The following is a 20,721-nucleotide window of genomic DNA, read 5'->3' as shown; positions in this document are numbered from 1 at the left end:
TGTCATATGTGACACAAATAGGTTTTTGTGGCTGTGTAAACAGCCCAAAAAAAATAAAAAAATCATTTCTGATTTAGGCACTTTAAAATATGGTGTTAAAACCTGATACGTATCCACTTCATGTAACAATGTGACTGTCCGAACGGCCTGATCTGAATTAATGCGACTTATGAGCACAGCGGAAAATGGAAGGGAGGAGATAGGAAAATGGACAACAGCAAGGCTTTAGCAGTAAAAAAAACAGGGTATTTAACCACTTAATTTTAAATGTTTGATTAAAAGCCTAGCAGCAGCTTAAAAAAGCAAGCACTGTTCAGACAGATGTCAGATACAGGTCACATTAAAAAGACTGTTAGTACAGCCTAAACTAAATTCCGTATTTGGCCAGAAAATCAGATTTTGGGCCATTTTTATGCACTGTGTGAATGTAGTGTAAATGAACCACTTCTGACACCAATCTTTACATGCAAAGGAATTAAGAAAAATCAATAGTGTTTTTTTAAATCAATGCAAAAAAAAAAAAAAAAAATTGCGATAATCAATCGCATATATATATATATATATATATATTGATATATCAATACTAACTCTTTCTAATAATAATACAGAACTTACTCCAAGAAATGGTCCTCTTCCTATGACGGTCTCTCCATACGGTAGGTCAATGGGCTGGCCTCCTTCCACTGGCTCCAACTCGAACCCTGGCATTCTGTGTTTGACAAAATGAGAAGGACATTTTTACAACTGGTCCATATATATATTCTATACATATACATATTCTTTATTTAATGTATTTTGTACATTGTAGATTAATGTTAAAGACATTTAAAGATTAAAGGGCACATATGGAATTTTGTACTAAAACGTAAAATTTAACTAAAAAAAGTGTTTGTCCTCCACAATCCCCTGACCTAAACCTGACCACACAACACAACATATGAAATTATAAACAATATAATAAAAATATGAAAAAATTACGTTAAGTAAATAAAAGTATCGTTAAGTGATTGTTCAAAAATGGCATGATGAAACTGGCACTCATCAGGACCACTCCAGGAAAAGAAGAGCAGACGTTTCCATTTGTTGCACAGAATAAGTTCATTGAGATTGAGTTACCAGCCTCAGAAACCACAAGTTAACAGCAGTTAACAGAGTATTTTGGTTTGTTTAACACTTTTAAGTTACTACATGATTCCTTATGTGTTCCTTCATAGTCTGGATGATATCAGTATTAATGTACTATGTAAGAAAAAATGAGAAAATAAAAAACATTGAATGAGAGGAAGAGGTCCAAACTGGTTTTGACTGGTACTGTAGTTATATAGATTCCTATACTGATCAGGTGTATTATTCTATGTTCTACATGTTTTACTGCTGGTATTGTGTTATTGGCGCTGGTTTGCAGATTTCCATACGAGCTTAAATAATGGTTTAATTAGATGTATAGGGTATAAGTCAGTGGGCACACATATCTAAGCAATTCATTTAGATAGAGCTTTATAACTAGTTGGGTGGGTGTTTGGAGAGAGTAGCAGTAGTAGTGTGCAGACTTTACAGTGTTATGGATGATGAACTATATCTCTCTCTCTGTATAAAGATAAATACACACCCTAACAGCCCACGCGCTCCTGAGTGCAGCAGGTAAAGGTGAGTAAATGTAGCGCGTACAGAACGGTGGTAGGTCTCTCTTACCTGTTTGGTTCCTGCAGTTCTGCTGCTGCCGCTAAAACATGCCCAACGTGATCCAAACTTCCGACTACACAGAGCCACAGAGCTGATCCGCCGAGAAGCGCTCCTTCCTCAGACCAGCGTCCGGATTCACTCAGACTGCAGGGGGCGCTGCTGAGAGAGACCCGGATCCATTAGTCCCTATGGAGAAATGCTGCAAAATGTATCAAATATAATAATTTAACGATTAAAGCTTTTGTATATAGAAAAAAAGAATGCAAAAAATAGCAGCTGTCTGATGTTTATTTTAATTAATCTGAATTGTTTTAAATAATATATTTTCTTCCTTTTGTATATCGTCAAAATAGGGTCAAATGTTTTGAGAACCAAAAGTATAATCCATAACCAAAAAAAAACATTTTAAAACGAGAGTACTGTTATTAATATCAAGAATTTTAATATCATGTTTGCAAACAGAATATTTAAAACTTAATAGAGAGTTAGAATTAAAAATAAGTTAAGATGAGAAATCCAAAAAGTAGAGGAAAAAATTAAATAAAATGATTAAGAAAATACATCATGAGCACACCAAATATATACATTAAAAATAATAAATAGATAGATTCATAGATAGAACATTTTGATACTGCTGTCCGACTTGTAATTAAAGTTGATCCGAATTACTTGTTTCTCATTTTCTTATTTTTTTTTTATATTTACTTATTTCAGAACGCTTTTTAGCACCAAAACAGAAAAAATAAAATGTAAAATATAAGTTGTATTCATAAATATAGAAATGATTTCCTTTTTTGTAACTTATTGAATAGTAATATAATAATTAATTACAAGAAAAAAAAAACGGGCAAAGACGAGCGATGGCGCATGCGCAGTCTATTTTTAAAAGAAAGCAGCTGCACACGTGACCACGTTTTTCTTATTGTTTATTTTACGGTGATAATAGTATCAATCATTATTTTTTATTCATTATATTATTGTTTATGTACGTATATTTATACACAATATAAAAAAATAAAAAATAAAAATTTCCGCAAAATTTTAAAAAGCTTAAATTGTTGTGCGCATGCGCAGTGAGGACGGGCGTTGTAGTGACGCCAGCGCTGTAAATAAACAGGAACGGGGCATTTAAACGGTCAGCTGTCAGAAACCGGAGCGACGAGGATTAAACCGGGTAAAATTCATATTTCTGGATCATTAATCTGATTCTATCGATTATATATCACACGACCGGTGCTCTGGGCTTAATTTATAGAACAGAAATGATGAAAAATGCGTTTATTCGCTTTAGTTTCGACTGTTTACCAGAGAGTAGTGTGTAGGTTACAGTAGTAAGGTCAGTTTCTGCAGTTCTGTTACTGTTTTTAGCTTTAATATCATTTCCCGAGCTGATTCTGGGGTTTATTTGGAATATTTGGGGTTAAATGCTTTTAAAGTCCAATAAGTGCTGAGAGGAAAGGAGTTTTGGTCTGCTAGGGTCACTATGTTCATTATAACTGTTATAATAGCTCTAAAAAAAAAAAAGAGTTATGAGTTTCTTTGATTTTACCTCATTTAAAACCTCTGGAATATAATCAGGAGGAAGATGGATGATCACAAGCCATCAAACCAAACTGAACTGCTTGAATTTTTGTACCAGGAGTGGCATAAAGTTATCCAAAAGCAGTGTGTAAGACTGGTGGAGGAGAACATGCTAAGATGCAAGAAAACTGTGATTAAAAACCAGGGTTATTCCACCAAATATTGATTTCTGAACTCTTTATTAATATATTAATATTAACTTAGTTTTCTTTGCATTATTTGAGGTCTAAAAGCTCTGCATCTTTTTTGTTATTTCAGCCATTTCTCATTTTCTGCAAATAAATGGTCTAAATGACAATATTTTATTTGGAATTTTGTAGAAATGTTGTCCGTAGTTTATAGAATAAAACCACAATTGCTATATTGGTAATGGAAAACACAGGTACTCCACTGATTGATTAAAACCCTGACAACAGTCAAGCTCCTCCAAAATGAATGAGACCAGCCTAGACAATCTGAAAGCAGCTACCAGCAGGGTAATTATTAAGCCAATTATGGCTATGTTATGGTTATGTAAGACTGGTAAGGATTTGGCCTGGTGGTTTATCTGTTAAACTCTCATGGAGAAGGCCAACTATAGAGAATTTTTATTTGCACTGCCATTTTCAAATCATCATTGCATATAAAACAGTGGTGATGCATAATAAACAAAATGTATATATTTGTATTGCATTCATTACATATAAAACAGAATAAACATGGTGGTGGTAGCTACAGCTTTTGTGTAGTATGTAAAATGGCTATATTACCTCCTTGGCGATATAACACACCTAAAATCACATTTTACAATTTAATATCTGCTGCAAAACTCTTAACTTTATCATGCTGTATCTGCCTGTGTTCTGATACAGACGCTCTGCTGAACTGAAGACCTGGGTGATGCTGAGAGATGCAGCAGCATGTCTGTAAAAGGAAGAGCGACGTCTGTGTTTTCAGTGAAGGAAGACCCGCCCTGATCTCCCAGCAGGACTTCACAGAGACACTCCCGACGGAGATGAGCGTGCGGATCTTCAGCGAGCTGGACCTGAGGAGCCTGTGCAGCGCTTCGCTCACCTGCAAGCAGTGGAACGACATCATCGAGGGCAGCGACTACCTGTGGAGGAGCCACTGCCTGACCGTACTGGCCGTGTGTCGCAGGGACGTGGACGGGGACAGGCAGGACGGACTGACGTGGAAGGTTGGTATATTGTGAAATATAGCCTGTTTTTATAGGAACATTCAGTACTAAACAAGTCACTCCAAACCATCACTGATTGGTGGAAACTTCACACTAGACCTCAAGCAGCTTGGACTGTGTGTCTCTCCACTCTTCCTCCAGACTCTGCTCCCTTCATTTACTTTAAATGAAATGTAAAATTTACTGATGGTCAGTGATGGTTTGGAGAGACATGTCATCTGCTGGTGTTGATCCACTGTGTTTTATTATCAAGTCTAAAGTCAGTGCAGTTTTGTTTTCCCACAAAATCTTACCGCACTTCATGCTGAACCTCTGCTACTGACAACTTTGATGGAGATGTGGATTTCATTTTCCAGCAGGCACACTGCCCACACTACCAAAAGTACCAATTGATCTTATATAATATTCTACAATATAACACTGATTTTTGGAGCCATAATTATCATCAACAATAAAAGAAATACACGCTTAAAATAGATCACTCTGTGTGTTTAATACATCTATATAATATATGAGTTTCACAACTACTGAAATAAAGTAACTTTTCAATAGTATTCTAATTTTTGAGATGCACCATTATATTTTTCTGTCCCACTAATTGCTGCAGAAGCAGTAGATCACTGTGGCCAGTCTGCTTCTCCATTGTGACTGATAGCAGTTCACATTAGCATGTTATGATCACTTAAGCTTGCTTCTTGTTTCTGGTTTCTTTAGTTTGTCTCTCTGGTTCAAATCAGTTGTTTAATTGGAGAGTTTTCCCTCATGGCTTGGTTTGTTTTCACACAGGCACAAACCTAAATCAAACAAAATGCAACCAACGAACCATGCTAGCACTTGATTGTTGAAATTAATAAAAAAAAATGCTTGTCCCTACTGCACAAGTGCTTGTAATAAATGCCCTTCCGTGACCGCAAGCTCAGGCATGCTTAGGTTCAAAGCACACAAACAAGTCCACCGAAATTGGGCTAATCGGGTGTCTAAATTTAGTGTAAGAGGGAAGTTCTGTAAATGATCCTTTTGACATTTTTTAGAATAAGCACAACTAACACAGTCTGTTTTTTTGTTTCCTTTTCCCAGGTTACTCTGGTGCATAATTATCGGAAGGGCTGCGTGAAGAGAAGGTGGTTAAAGGGCCGGTACAGTAACATCCGCAGTGCTGACGATCTCCCACCCAACAGCATGTGTCCCCTGGACGTGGAGACCTGGGGGGAGATCCTGGAGGCGGAGCTGGAGCGATAGACTCAATAGACTGTTAGGGTGGAGCTAAATCAACTGAAGTACTGTATGTGCTCCTCCCTGATGCACTGGATCCTTCACTCTGTGGAATAATTACCACGAATTACGTATTTTAAGGACATTTTTACGAGCTTTTTTGTAATCAGTGTAAAACGAAGATGGACGAATGCGTCATCAAATTGGGGGCTGATATGATTCATGATTTCATTTCTTTTTTCTTTTTTTTATTTAAAGAAGAAAGCAGCCTTTTTAATTCATTAATGAGGAGTTTATTACATTGTATGACAACACAGAATGAATCATACACAAAAAAAAAGAAAATCATATGTTAGCATTTACGGTATAAGGAATGTACTTTGTTATTTTGATCATTATTGTTTGTCATTGAAAAGTATTATATTTTAAATCTGCACTTAATAAGAGACTCGATAAGAGAATGTGGTGTGCTGTTTATATATAACAAGTGCTGGAACTTTAATTATTTTTCTTTATTTGTGGATATTGTTTTTAAAGCTAATATATGATTTGTATGTTAAATTATCTTCTTTATTTCTTCTTCTGAAGTTGTTTTGTTTTTTAATCACATTTGCCTTTAATATTGACAGATAAACTTCTAGTCATTTTTTTAAAACAAAATCATGCAAATATTTGAGTGCCATCATCATCATCTTCATTCAAATAAACAATATTTAAATGCTATCAATTCCTATTTCAATGGGAGTTCTATGTGTCTCTTAAAGTACTCTTCCAAAACCTGAGCCTCATACATGTTCTGTAAGCAATGATCTATTTCACAAACTCTTCTTGAGGTAAACTGTGTACTTACATCAGGACCAGAAGCACTAATTAGCAGACTGGTACCTCAAAACTGGTGTCTGTGATTAATAACCACTGCAACACTGCATTACACATCCCACCCTTATAAAAAAACTCATTACTCTGGGAGGTAGCATCCAGCCACCCCACCTGCTCCAGTCAAGACCTTCATCAAAACCATTACATTAGTAATTTTGAGGGCATCAGGGAGCCGCTACCAATATGTGAGAGAGTCCCGCAAGTCCTAGGACAGGTGAGATTATTTGCTTTAATATAACATAAACTGTTATATACTTAATGATGATGTTTTCCTTGTTTTTACCAAATTGAAAACCTCTGCAATATACTCAAATGGAAGATGGATGATCTAAAGCTTTGAAACCAAACTGCTTGAATTTTTGCACCAGGAGTGCAAAAGCAGTGCGTAAGACTGGTGGAGAAGCACATGCCAAGGTGCATGAAAACTGTGATTAAAAACCAGGGTTATTAATTTCTGAACTCTTAAAACTTAAAACTTTATGAATATGAACTTGTTTTCTTTGCATTATTTGAGATCTGAAAGCTCTGCAGCTTTTTTGTTATTTCAGTCATTTCTCATTTTCTGCAAATAAATGCTCTAAATGACAATATTTTTATTTTAGAAATGTTGTCTGTAGTTTATAGAATAAAACAACAATGTTCATTTTAATGAAATATAAACCTATAAATAGCAAAATCAGAAAAAAATGATTAAGAAACTGAAGTGCTCTTAATTTTTTTCCAGAGCTGTTTGTTAGCAACATATTTATAGCTGAGGCTTTACCAGACCCACGGAAAGAGTGAAGGCACTTGAGCGTGAAGCTTTGAGTCTGTCACATGGTCCTTTAGGGAAGGGCACTGGTACTGGAGGTCGCCTTTCCTCTGTTTCATTCTTCTCTGACTTTTTCTGCAGGTTCTTCAATCCAGCAGTAGATTCCCACTATTCCTAGGTGCAAGAATTTTTTGATGATGAGTGAAACATCATATTTCTATCTAGTGATCAAAGGTTGCTCAGTCTCTCCACAGTCTTGTTGGACGAATTGATGACCTCTGAGCCTATGCTGATGCTTCGTAGACGCTGCGTAAGTTCTTCAGGAGAAGATCTTGGATCCCTCACTTCAGGAAACGATGGGATATCCAAGCTCGGAACCGCCAGGAGCGACATACCTGATGGTGCTTTGCCACTGGTCGACTGCGGGGTCATGACTTTTGACTGGTCTCCAATTGGCTGGAAGGAGAAGAAGTCTGGAATTGAGCGGTTGGCGGTGGCTGAAGGGGAAAGCTGAGGCTTTACCAGACCCAAGGAAAGCGTGAAGGCACTTGAGCGTGAAGCTTTGGGTCTGTCACATGGTTCTTTAGGGAAGGGTGCTGGTAGTGGAAGTCGCCTCTCCTCTGTTTCATTGTTCTCCGACTTCTTCCGCAGATTCTTCAATCCGTCTTCATTTCCTATCTCATTCATTTTGTCAAACGGTAGGTCAGATACTGCAGGTAATGCAGGTACTTTAATCTCTCCAGGTCCTCCACAGCTGCAGATGGTGCTCTGGGTGTCTTGTCCCAATCCAGATGGAAGGGACCCACCCGCTCCTCCGCTGCGCCCAACGCAACCCTCTCCGTCCTCCTCCCCATCCGAGTAGGAGGGGTCAGGGCTGGCGGTATGCGTCAGTCGCTGCAGTTGTGCGGAGGCTCTGCGGAAAGCTCCGCCCACAAATCCTGTAGGAGAGGGGGCGGAGTTTAAGAGGCGGTTGAAAAGGGCGAGGTTGTGATTCCGAGTCACGGATTCTTCCAGATTCTCCGCAATCTCCTCCAGAGGCTGGAAGTGCATCTCCTCTTTGGGAATTCTGGATTTGGAAAATGAGACAGAAACGCAGTTTTATATTTAATATCCAATATACAGAACAATTAAAAACCATGATACTTTGGCCTCATATGGAGGCACTGCCTGTAGCATCTAGTATTCACATTGCAACATTACCTCAACTGATTAAAAACAAGATGGTGGGAACTTATGTTTGTAGTGAATGTTTTTTTTTGTAATTGTGAATTACTATACTCCTCCCTGTGATATTTTGGTAGCTGTAAGACTCACGCCATGTCGAAGGTGGAGCCCTGAAATGAGGGTTTACGGAGGACGAAGAGAGTAGCGGCGGTGTACGGCGGCCGAGGGTTCGAATCATTCCAGTAACGATCACGCTCCATCATCGGCAAATCCCCAAACATCTCATCCACCGCCATCATAGACACCTGGAGTGGGAAATAAATGAAAAAAATAGATAAATAAATAAAACTAATTAAATGTGCCAAGATGTAGTTCTTTAGGGGGGTTCTTCAATTTGAAACTGTGGTGGAACCTCTTAAGCTGTTTTGAGGGATATTTTCTTCTAAAAGCACCTCAAGTGGTTCCTCTACAGTTTTAAACGGAAGAACCCATAAAACTTCCTCAACTTATACCTTTAATATAGATTTATTAATTAATACATAAATATACAGGGGTTGGACAATGAAACTGAAACACATGGCTAAATTGGAGCAGCCTGGTGGCCAATCTTCATTAATTGCACAAGGTTCAATTGTGAAGGTGTGAAGGTTCAATTAGCAGGGTAAGAGCACAGTTTTACTCAAAATATTGCAATGCACACAGCATTATGGGTGACATACCAGAGTTCAAAAGAGGACAAATTGTTGGTGCACGTCTTGCTGGAGTATCTGTGACCAAGACAGCAAGTCTTTGTGATGTATCAAGAGCCACGGTATCCAGGGTAATGTCAGCATACCACCAAGAAGAACCAACCACATCCAACAGGATTAACTGTGGACGCTGTAAGAGGAAGCTGTCTGAAAAGGATGTTCGGGTGCTAACCCGGATTGTTTCCAAAAAACATAAAAACACGGCTGATCAAATCACGACAGAATTCAATGTGCACCTCAACTCTCCTGTTTCCACCATAACTGTCCGTCACCACAATCAATTATTGTGCTCTAAAACCAGGTGTTTCAGTTTCATTGAGTGACTGAAATAATAAATGAATAAATGAATGAATGAATACCTGGAAGTTCCTGTCTATGAGCCAGTTGGTCTCAAAGTCATCATCATCTTCTCCGAATGGGTTAATAAGCTGCTCTGCCACCTGTTTATCAACAATCATACACAGATTAATCCCCAAGACACTACAAGCTAATCAAAAACCAAAATTGTATTAAAGCATTAGTCTGTTAATTGTGAGTTAGAGATTCAGAGAAATTTTAATGCAGGTTAATGTAAAGAAACTGCTCTTTAAAATGTGTGTTTTGAGTATATTTATTAATGCTGTCAAAATGTAAAGAGCAATTAGGTTCAAAAAACTTACCAGCCCACTCAAGCTGTTATCAGTATTAATATATTAAAGAGCCACTAAACCCTAAACCATATTTTTCCATTAAAGCTCAACTAGGTAGGATTGAGATTTGTGCTTGTGGGCTCCCCCTACAGTTGTAGAGTGTAATAAATGTTTCAGGAGGATTAGTTTCTCTTTCTCGTTTTCTGGCTTTCACAGACATATTCGGTCTCTTTCCAGCTTCTGCCAGAGTGTCTGTATGTTAGTTTGTAAAAAATGAACCAGTAGTCCTTGTAGAACTGTTAGAACTAAAGGCCGGAAAGCAGGTCGCAGTTCTCGCCGCCTCAGAAAACTTACAGAGTCTGGTTTGAGCTCAGAGGAGCTCCAACACAGACACGAGAGCACCGCTATTCCTCCTATTACACCCCAATGCAGCGCTGCACTGAGTTTAAAGCTGTAATTTTACTTCTTTAAAAAGTTTAAAAATCAAGGAAATCCTACCTAGTGCTGCTTTAAATATCCTTAAATGTTATCAACATTTCCTAACTTTTAAAAAACGCTTTAATTGTGGTCATTTTTGCCTTAGCGGCCTTCAAATTCAAAAGAAAATTAGGGACTGCTGTTTTAAATATTTTCTCATTTTCACTAAATCACAATGCTCTATATAAAGTGATGTTATTTAACACACACATCATTTAAAAGTACAGAAAACTAAGGAAGTGATTCATGTTGTAACAGGGTCTGTCCTGACCTTCAGCCAGCCAGCGTAGAAGAAGAACTGCAGCAGGGTGAAGATGGGCACGTAGAGGTCAAGGTCGTGACCTGGATACGCTTGCCTGGGGTCTAGAAACTGCCGGCCAATCAGACACACCAGGAAGAAGCTGTAGACGGCCAGCGTCACCACCTGAGGAGGAGGTTTCAAATTCAGCATCAATCATAATTATACCACACGTTGCTTGTGGTGAAAACGTGATCTGGTCTCAAATAGAGACACAGCTATCAAATATAATTATTTTTTAATTGAACTAAATTGCTGATAAAGCACAGTTTAATCTGATATATTATTAGCCAGATTATATACTGCTATGAACAAACACTGTCTCTGCTGCTGCTCCAGGCTGTTTACACACTGAGCACTGTATGTGCAGCGTTCACTGCTCACAGCCACCCCAATCCATTTAATACATCTGCGCTGCATGTTGCACGTGTTTAAAAAAGCATTTTTTTACATTCATTGTTTTATTTAAATTGAAATATCCATTATAAAAACATAAGAAGAACAAGTGCATTTAATCGCAGTTAATCACAAAATATTGTTGTGATTAATCTGATTAAATTAAAATAATGTGATTAACCCTCTCATGCATGAATTATAATAAACTCAGTCAGGATTTTTTTTCTAAGTGTTTTTATACATCCTTAGGGATGTAAAACAAGGTTTGAAAAAAATATATATTCTATCTTTATTCGATAAAGAAATATTTATCTGTCCACTCAAGTGTACTTCATGCATTTTTTGTTGTAAAAAAAACACAAATGTAATTCAGTTATACAGTTGTAATATGGTATTCTGTTGGAATAGTGGAACTGAGGAGGATATTGTGACACAAGAAAATGTCTCTGAACCGTAGAACCTTATAGAATCTTGATTGTGACTGGTATTATCATACTGTATTCTTGTCAAGTCTCTGAACTGTTAAGTGAGCATATTCTCTTATAGTATTTTATAGCATGTATCATATTTCCTGTCAAATCATGCTTGTTGCTAATTTCTGAGACTATTTTCTATGATGGTTGCCAAAGCATACAGGGCACAAAGCTACAAGACACTGCTTGCAGATGTACTTGGTTCTTCGTGTGCTGGCATTTTATACTTTCTTGAGCTGGGGCCAGTGGTTTCCAGGGGCATACTGGATATTGGGGTGCCCTTAGTTTCAACAGCCTCATCTCCTTCATCTCCGTTCCTCAGCCTCAACTCCCTCAGTAACATTTCCAGACTCACCTTCACTATCACTGCTTGACCCTACTTATCTGCTTGCAACTGTCTGTACTGGCAGCCATTCCTCAATTAAAGAAGTTGATTTACAGCCAAAACATTAAACAATATGAATTATTTTAAAAACAACACTGGAAGTAATTGACATTGCATAAAAGTTGAAAAATAGCTAATGATGCATGATGTACAATTAAGTGGACAGATGATTAATCTACAATTCCCTCAAATATAAAATCAAAATTTCGAAAATCTTTACATAATATGTCACCTTAGATGTTACTTGATGTAATTATATATTTTTTTACCTGCAGTGATATAATTTTATAAAAGGTAGAAACAAAAATAGCCAAGGTGTTTGGTGGTTTTCCCTGTCTGCCGGCCATCTTGATTTCATTGACTTCTTTTTCCCATTACAATGACCAACCAATGGGATTTTTTTGTATAGGATGATGCAATAGCTTCCACTACAGTGGACTATATGCAGCAGTGCCCAAAATTGCAAGCATATTTAAAGAAAAAACAATTTTAAACAGCTGTACACTGTAGTGACCTCTATGCATGAAAGGGTTAAAAATGAATCATTTTAATTACTTCTTTTTTCAGTGCCGTATATCTTGTGAACAGTTTACCTGTGTGTAGACGAGTGGTACGCTGATCATGTCGTAGTGGAACAGCAGGCTGCATTTCCCTCTGAACTTATTCAGCTCCTACACATCGATATATATATACAAAACATGTGCAGTTAAACCCAATTTTACTTACTTGTCCCAACAATTTGAACGATTAAAATGCTTCTGACCTGATTTCTAGAGTATGATGTAAAAAAAAAATCTGAGTAGTTAAAACTGTTGTTGTCATTTGTTACATCAGGATATTTATCCTAAATAAAACATATTTAGTCATGTGCCCACGATAAAAGTATGAATGAAAGAGCTGTTTGTTGGATTTATCTGATTCAATTTTGAATTTGGTTCCAATATTCAGAAATATTCAGCTCTTACTGGTTAAAATTTAAGAGATCTGCTTTTTAAAAATCCATAATTTGCCTATTTTTTTTGCCTTTTTTGCCTAAGGATGGGCCTCTATTTTAGGGTTGGGTTGGGTTGGGTAGTCGAGTTTAACGCCACATCAGCTCGTCGGCTATTTCGCGGCAGGAAAGGTACTGTCTAATCACAAGGTTCTACGATCTAAGCCATCGCAAGGCAGACAGACACAGACAAACACACAGACACATTCACTCACACACTCACACCTAAGGGGCACTTTCAATCAAGTTCCAATTAGCCTGAACGTGCCGTCTTTGGACTGTGGGAGGAAACCGGAGAACCCGGAGGAAACCCACGCAGACACGGGGAGAACGTGCAAACTCCACACAGAAAGACCCGGGACGCCCCAGCCGGGAATCGAACCCAGGCCGTCTTGCTGTGAGGCGGAAGTGCTACCCACCGCGCCACCGTGCCGCCCCGCCTCTATTTTAGGAGAAGTGTGTTCATTATAATTGTATGAATGCTGTAAAGATTAATTTATTGATTTGTAGGCTGACTTTTTGATTGATTACCTCCAACAGCAGTTTGTAAGTGTTGTCGTCTTTGATTCGGCCTTCAGATCGAGCGACGGCAGCCAAATTAGTGAACCACACACACGGGATCCAGTATTTATTATAGGGAGAGTGCAGACTCTCAAACTTCTTCCTCTCCTCCCGCGTCATAAAACCTAACAGATAGATAGATAGATAGATAGATAGATAGATAGATAGATAGATAGATAGATAGATAGATAGATAGATAGATAGATAGATAGAAAAATATGGTATTTATGCTTTAAGACACAACTAAACAACACAAATATTGTATAGACTGAGCACTTGATTAATAATGATTAACATTGATTAATGTAAATTCCATACAAACTATTGTCATTTCATTACTGATGTCTTTACATTTTTTCCTCTTGCTATTACGTCACTGTTTGTTTATTACAACAAACAATTTATATTTATACTTTAACTTAAGTTTTAGAGTGGTTTAGCCTATTTGTTCCACTATAAGGCGCACCGAAGCACTATCAATGAATGTCTGTTTTCTGGTCTATTTTCATACATAAGGTTTATAAGTATTATAGATTATAAAGCAATGAACAGGGGTGTCGCCATGTTTTCCATCTAATTCAGCAGGTTTCATTGCTGCTTGGTGGTGGTGGTGAAGAGGTTAACTAAGATGAGTAAAGCCATGCTAAGTAAACTAAACTGTAATTCTTTTAAAAACATTTACTTTACCTATTTTCTCTCCCGTAAACTGATTCTTTGGGTGAGTAAAGCGCTTTTGTTTATTTACAGTAAGCTTAGATTTCCAGATTCGCACTAAGGCTGGGTGCAGCAGCATTAGCATTAGTGGCTAACCGCTAGTGGTAGCGGGACTTAAATGCAACCCGACAGCGCGACACTGAGGAACCCAGAGCGATATTAGCTAGCGGTTCGTCCAACGTAGCTTGTTTTAACACAGCAAATTTGCAGACTACAGTCGAATGTACTCATGCCCTGAATGGTAAAAGAGCTAGCGCTAAAACAGCTCCAGCTCCAGGCTTAGTGCTGGAGAAACTTCACTGAAACTCCTGTGTAACTGTGTCGCTGTACTTCAGCAAAGTGGCTTTACTGCTCCTTAATACCTGAATAGTAGAATTTATACATAAGGCGCACTGACAGTTTTTGGCGAAATTGAATGTAAATCACTGCATAAAATGCAAATTAATAAATAAACCAATAATAAAGAAGCCAATTGGCAAAGGGGGTGGGCCAAGATTCAGTACAGACAGTCTTGCCAGCCAATCACACTCACCTGCCTCCACTACGTGGTCCATGGTGGGGAAGCGTTTGAAGACGGCGGTGCTGACAGAGCGCAGGATGAGCAGCGAGGCCAGGCTGGCGTAGCGCATGAGCGTCCGGCGGAGGAGCCGACCACGTTCATCTCCACCCTGCAGACCTCCGGAGAGCACACACATGATGCTGTCCGGCAGAGGGATGGAGGTGTACTGACTCCACCAGCGGTTCACTATCAGAGTCACGTAAAACCCTGTGGAAATGTACAAAAAAAAAGCAAAAATTCAGTACAGAGTTTTACTTTACTACTGTACACCACACAAGCCTTATGTTCACCATGACCAGAAGAAGCTCCGCCCACTTCTCTACAATACAGAGTTACTGTATTCACTAATACCACTTACAACTTTACTACTGTACACAACACAAGCCTTATGTAAGCTCCACCCACTTCTCTACTGGACTCGCCTGCCTATAGTCTTGACCTTTCCCCAATAGAGAATGTGTTGATGGTTTTAAACCAAATATATAAATGTGACAATGATTACTCTGTACTGTTGCATACCTTAAAATAAGTGTTTGAAGGAAGAATCAGACAAAATAACACCTGCGACACTTTATAAGTGGGTATCCTTGGTACCCTAATGTCTTTTTAAAGGTATTTAATCGTAAGAAGGAATGGCAGCATTATAAAATTGTAGATGCTTTAGCATTCCACCTTTTTTTGGAATGCGTTAAAGAACTGGTAAAAAAATACTGGAATGGGTGGTATACTTATCAATGAAAGAAAGCTATGTCATTAGCTTAGCACTGATACATAAGACGTACCTAATACAAAAGACATGGGAATGAGGCTGGCGTAGTGGTTGCAGTAAATGGAGAGTTTCTCAAAATATCTCTTCTGCTCATCCAACAGAAAGAATCTGAAAAAATACAAAATGGGTTATGATATTACAGAGCTAATAATACAATGATTTTATGGCAAAAGTTATTAAAAGTTATTTCAAAATTTTTCTTATTTTTTGCTACTAATTTAGCTAGGCAAATTGTCCCACAGCAACTCAGCAGTAGATCCCCCATCACTAGTGATGCCACAACACAAGGAGGGTGAGAGACTCCGCCTCTTTTTGAACTGATGCTGATGCAGAATTGCCGAGTAGCATCACAACGCTAACGCTCAAAAGGAAGGTGAAGCGACTCAGTTCTGATACATCAGCTCACAGGCGCAGCCTTGTGCTGATCCACATCACCCTTTCAAGTGATGAGGAGAAAGAGCGCCATCTACTGTATGCACCCAGAAAGAGCAAGGCCAACTGTGCTCTCTCATGGCCCCGGCAGCTGTGGCAAGCTGCATGACCGGTGTTCTGTCGAATTTTCCTACCCATCGATACATGCTTCCCAAACGTACTGCGCATGCGCCGACCTACACAATTTAATTATTTCTCCTGTTTTATGTATAATTAATCTGGTTTAGGGGGGGTTTATGTGCATTAAACAACCTGGACGCACTGTCATTGCACAAAAGTGTAAATGGAAACTAAAAATTACACTTATTATCATAAATAAAATACAAAAGCAGTTTGTAATGAGCTATATTTACTATAACTTTGCCATGGTACAATGAATTATGCAATCCAAATCTAATAACGTACATCTACTGCAATATCACTGGGTACATGCCCTAAAATAGTGCTTCTTTTGTATTTTTACAGTTAAATATACATTGGGGCAGCACGGTTCGACAAGGTAGGAGAATTCGACAGAACACCGGGATTCGGACTAGTGATCTCTCAATCACAGTGGCAGCCCTTTAGACCTACTGATTTTAGGAGGTTTTCTCACCTGTATGTGATGCTGATGGCAGTGTACAGTATGAAGAAGGCCAGCACCTCCTTGTACAGGACTTTATAAATGCTGCCCCTCCAGGCCAGCAGCAGCTTGGAGAAGCCGCAGAAACGTGCGTTGGCCACGCGGGCGGTGTACGTCACCGTCATGAGTGCGCCCGAGATAAACACTGCAATAAACACTGAAACGGACAAACACACACACAACGACGTCATCCAAATATACAAGTACACCCCACATCCAAAACAACAGGTGATGTCAGACATTTACAACTTCATGAATCAGACAAACGTTGAGACAGCAGAGAAAATATATATACAGCTCTGGAAAATATATAAGAGGCCACCTAAAAATGATGAGTTTCTTTGATTTTACCAAATTGAAAACCTCTGGAATATAATTAAGAGGAAGATAGATGATCACAAACCATCAAACCACCAAACTGAACTGCTTGAATTTCTGCACCAGGAGTGATTAGCATAAAGTTATCCAAAAGCAGTGTGTAAGACTGGTGGAGGAGAACATGATGCCAAAATAAAAAAAACGTGATTAAAAATCAGGGTTATGCCACCAAATATTGATTTCTGAACTCTTAAAACTTTATGAATAAGAACTTTTTCTGTTTTCTTTGCATTTTGAAAGCTCTGCATTTTTTTGTTATTTCAGCCATTTCTCATTTTCTGCAAATAAATGCTCTAAATGACAATATTTTTATTTGGAATTTGGGAGAAATATTGTCCGTAGTTTATAGAATAAAACAACAATGTTCATTTTACTCAAACATAAATCTATAAATAGCAAAATCAGAGAAACTGATTCAGAAACTGAAGTGGTCTCTATTTTTTTTTCCACAGCAATTAATATCAAAAGGTAGTGTTTCTTAAATTTACTGTATTTTTACATCTTCTTCATTGCAGACAGTTTGAACCCAATATATTTAATTTATTAATATACAAAAGATTTTGTGGGAAAACTAAACTGCACTGACTTTAGACTTGATAATAAAACAGAGTGGATCAACACCAGCAGATGGCATGTCTCTCCAAACCATCACTGACCATCAGTAAATTTTACATTTCATTTAAAGTAAATCAAGGGAGCAGAGTCTGGAGGAAGAGTGGAGAGACACACAGTCCAAACTGCTTGAGGTCTAGTGTGAAGTTTCCACCAATCAGTGATGCAGGAATGGATGTATATTAATAGATTAAATTAATTTAAGCAGATAAAACTTTAAATATAAAAGTCTCCAGTGGCGAGTTTGTCTAAATAGCGTCTGATAGACTGGTCACTCTGCCCGTACTGCAGACTGAGAGCTGCTCAGTGTGTGCAGCAGTGTGCAGTAAACAGCAGGCAGTGTGATATAAACTCACTGAGCTGAGGGGAGACCCCCCCCATCCCCACACAGTGTCTCGGCCTGTTAGCCATGATGAGGCCCTGTTACATAAACTATACACACACACACACACACACACACACACACACACACACACTCACTACACGCAAGAGTAATGACTGCACAACTATCTGATCTCAGAATATCAAATCAGATTCATCATCACCATGATCATTAACTTAATAATGACAAATAAACTCTGCAATGCAAAACGTCTACATTCAAAAAGTCTATAATGCAAAGAAATTGAGTTTCAAAAGGTCTACAATACAAAGAGATTTGATGTAAAGGTCTACAATGCCTAAAAGTATAGATTTCACACGTTTAAAAAATATCTACACTTTTAAAAAAGAACTTTTACTGCAAAACAAAATCTGGATGTCAAAAGTCGACAGTGCAAAAAAAAAACCCAAACATTTCAGTAAAAACTAGTTGTGCAGAATGTATAGATTTAATGTCTACAATGCAAAGAAAAACAGATTTAAAAATTTTTAAAAAGTCTACAATTTAAAAAACTGGATTTAAAAAAGTCTATAATACAAAACGTTTAAATTTAATCAAAGTTTAAAACCTAAAAAATTATGTTCTCATAAAATGTCTACAATACAGAAAGTTAATATTTTGATGTTTAATGTAAAGTAAAAAATTTAGCTGTAGAACAGATTTTAAACTGCATTTGCATTTGCAATTGATTGGGCATACCTGTTCAAATTTTATGCATTTTATGCAATTTATTTTTATTATAATATTAATGAGTTCTGTACAATTTAGGCAGAAATTCCGTTTTATTTACTTTTTTTTGTTTAAATTTACCATATTAACATTAAGTAATGTTCCATCATTTTTGTAAACACCACATTTAAGTTTTTTTTTTTTTTTGTTATATACTCTACCCTATTTTTTTATACAATATGTATAAACATATATATATATTTTAAATACTTACCTTAAATCAGAAGGATGTTTTAGACAGGGAAGGATCCAGCTCACAGCTCCTCACAGCTCCGGATAGAGGAGCATTATAAACCCTCTCCGGCTCCTCCAGCAGCTCCGTTAAAGCTCACCACCTCCCCTCGGCTCTATTCACCTCACCCTCACCATTTACTCCTGCTGCTGCTGCACCACCCTAACTCAGCAAAAAAACTCAGAATATGTTCCCGTAACACAGTACACGAAAACATCATCCATGCCTATAGCACAGTTAACCCTCTTCTATTACGTTAATTTTTTTTTAAAAACATCTTTTATGTTTAGGGTCAATTTGACCCCAGCTATTTTAAAGTACGGAAATGTGTTATATCATATTAATACTTACTCAAGTTTATGTCACATGCAGAGGTGTAAAAAGTACAGAAAAATTGTAATTAATAAAAGTACCTTTACTTTGCTAAAATTCTACTGAAGTAAAAGTAAAAGTACCCATCTAAAAATCTACTCGAGTAAAAGTAAAAAAGTACTCAATTTAAAATGTACTTTGAGCAAAAGTTACATAGTTACTTTTAATTATTTGAGGTAAAAAAGTACAACAAATCATATATTAAATTGTTTTTACTGAACTATTATTTCACAAAATAATTTGGACCTTTCAGGCAGTATTTGTTCAGACCACCCCATAAAACATTTTCAAGAACAAGTGGCATAGGTTTCTATGATCCAATTTTTTCTTTACTGTTAAAAGTTATGGTCATATATGTGACTATAAACTGTATTTTTACAGTTCATTTTTTACAGGTCATTATTATTTTTTAACTTGCAATTGCTATGCTTTAACTGCTATTTAAATGTTTTTTTAACATTCAAGCAGATTGTTTAATGATAAAAATATTTGCCACCACATGCTTTCACATTTTGAATTGCGTGAGGAAGTTATTGCCTCGTTATTCCACGCACGAGTATCCGTGCGCCGGCGCATCCGTGCCAATTATTGTTTTTTTCCCAGCATTTTATTTGTTACTCAGTAATGGGGAGTTTTTCAATGTAGTTGTCCAATTTTAAAATTACCTATTTTGAAAACTACTTTAAAAAATACAAATTACTCATAAAATCTAATCAATTACAGTAACTTGAGTAAATTTAATTCATTACTTTCCACCTCTGGTCACATGCTATATGTGTTTGTTGACTACTTAAATAGCCATAGAAAAAATTCTACATTATGTCAAGGGAACACATTTCAGCTATTAATGAGAATAATATGGTTTAGGGTTTAGTGCCTCTTTAAATGATGCTTTAGTGATGAAGTGTTTTATGCATTATTTTGTCCCAAAAATCCCCCTAATAAAAAAGTGAGTAAAAAACCTGTATTGCAGAAAATGTGAATATTAAATAAGAACAATTGATACTTTTTGCAGTGTGGGCACTGGGCAGTGTGCCAAGTCCTGCTGGAAAATGAAATCCACACATCCATAAAAGTTGCCAGCAGCAGCAGAGGGAAGCATGAATTGATGTAAAATATCTAAAAAAAAAATTAGAATATCTTTGAAAAGATACTTTGATTAAGTAATTCAGTTAAAAATGTAAAACTCTTATATTTTATAGATGTACTATTGTTGATGATTATGGCCAACGAAAACCCAAAAATCAGTGTCTCCGAAAATTTGAATATTATATAAGACCAATTTGTACTTTTGGCAGTGTGCCAAATCCTGCTGGAAAATGAAATCCACATCTCTATAAAAGTTGTCAGTAGCAGAGGTTCAGCATGAAGTGCTGTAAGATTTTGTGGGAAAACAAAACTGCACTGACTTTAGACTTGATAATAAAACACAGTGGATCAACACCAGCAGATGACATGTCTCTCCAAACTGTAACTGAATTACTGAAATAAAGTAACTTTTATTTTTTTGAGAT

General features: G+C 37.2%; 3 protein-coding genes across 4 annotated transcripts in view; 1 reads left to right on the top strand and 2 right to left on the bottom strand.

Moving 5' to 3' along the window:
* aplf (aprataxin and PNKP like factor) overlaps window positions 1-1,788 on the bottom strand; it is a 34,167-nt gene extending 32,379 nt beyond the window's left edge. For both annotated transcript variants that reach the window (XM_049469708.1, XM_049469709.1), the window contains exons 1-2: window positions 1,693-1,788; window positions 616-709 (exon numbers count right to left, since the gene is read on the bottom strand). In XM_049469708.1, coding sequence (XP_049325665.1) covers window positions 616-708 — 93 coding nt within the window. In that variant the 5' untranslated portion in view covers window position 709; window positions 1,693-1,788. The remainder of the gene's footprint in view (window positions 1-615; window positions 710-1,692) is intronic.
* A 978-nt stretch (window positions 1,789-2,766) lies between these two features.
* Window positions 2,767-6,376, top strand: LOC111193519 (F-box only protein 48). Its single transcript, XM_022674584.2, has 3 exons — window positions 2,767-2,857; window positions 4,116-4,441; window positions 5,519-6,376. Exons 2-3 carry the CDS (start codon window positions 4,154-4,156, stop codon window positions 5,678-5,680), a joined length of 450 nt encoding a protein of 149 aa, XP_022530305.2. The 5' UTR covers window positions 2,767-2,857; window positions 4,116-4,153; the 3' UTR covers window positions 5,681-6,376.
* Window positions 6,377-7,082: 706 nt separating this feature from the next.
* Window positions 7,083-18,909, bottom strand: best2 (bestrophin 2). The gene is made up of 10 exons (XM_007246710.4): window positions 18,818-18,909; window positions 16,476-16,659; window positions 15,462-15,556; window positions 14,653-14,886; window positions 13,377-13,531; window positions 12,448-12,525; window positions 10,574-10,726; window positions 9,556-9,636; window positions 8,598-8,752; window positions 7,083-8,349 (listed from the first exon to the last, which is right to left on the bottom strand). Exons 2-10 carry the CDS (start codon window positions 16,625-16,627, stop codon window positions 7,512-7,514), a joined length of 1,941 nt encoding a protein of 646 aa, XP_007246772.3. The 5' UTR covers window positions 16,628-16,659; window positions 18,818-18,909; the 3' UTR covers window positions 7,083-7,511.
* Between the last annotated feature and the right edge of the window lie 1,812 nt (window positions 18,910-20,721).

This window comes from Astyanax mexicanus, chromosome 21 (assembly GCF_023375975.1).
Source record: "Astyanax mexicanus isolate ESR-SI-001 chromosome 21, AstMex3_surface, whole genome shotgun sequence".
Taxonomy (NCBI): domain Eukaryota; kingdom Metazoa; phylum Chordata; class Actinopteri; order Characiformes; family Acestrorhamphidae; genus Astyanax; species Astyanax mexicanus.
Note: the sequence above shows the minus strand (reverse complement) of the source record. Positions and strands in the feature narration are given on the sequence as shown.

Bases quoted from the DNA above. Each gene is read 5' to 3' on its own strand.
- LOC111193519 (XM_022674584.2), top strand. From the start codon at position 4,154: ATGCAGCAGCATGTCTGTAAAAGGAAGAGCGACGTCTGTGTTTTCAGT. The intron at 4,442-5,518 runs GTTGGTATATTG...TCCTTTTCCCAG, and splicing joins AGGACGGACTGACGTGGAAG to GTTACTCTGGTGCATAATTA.
- best2 (XM_007246710.4), bottom strand. From the start codon at position 16,627: ATGACGGTGACGTACACCGCCCGCGTGGCCAACGCACGTTTCTGCGGC. The intron at 14,887-15,461 runs GTACGTCTTATG...ACATTTCCACAG, and splicing joins TCCCATGTCTTTTGTATTAG to GGTTTTACGTGACTCTGATA. The intron at 8,350-8,597 runs GTGAGTCTTACA...TTCCAAATCCAG, and splicing joins GGCTCCACCTTCGACATGGC to AATTCCCAAAGAGGAGATGC.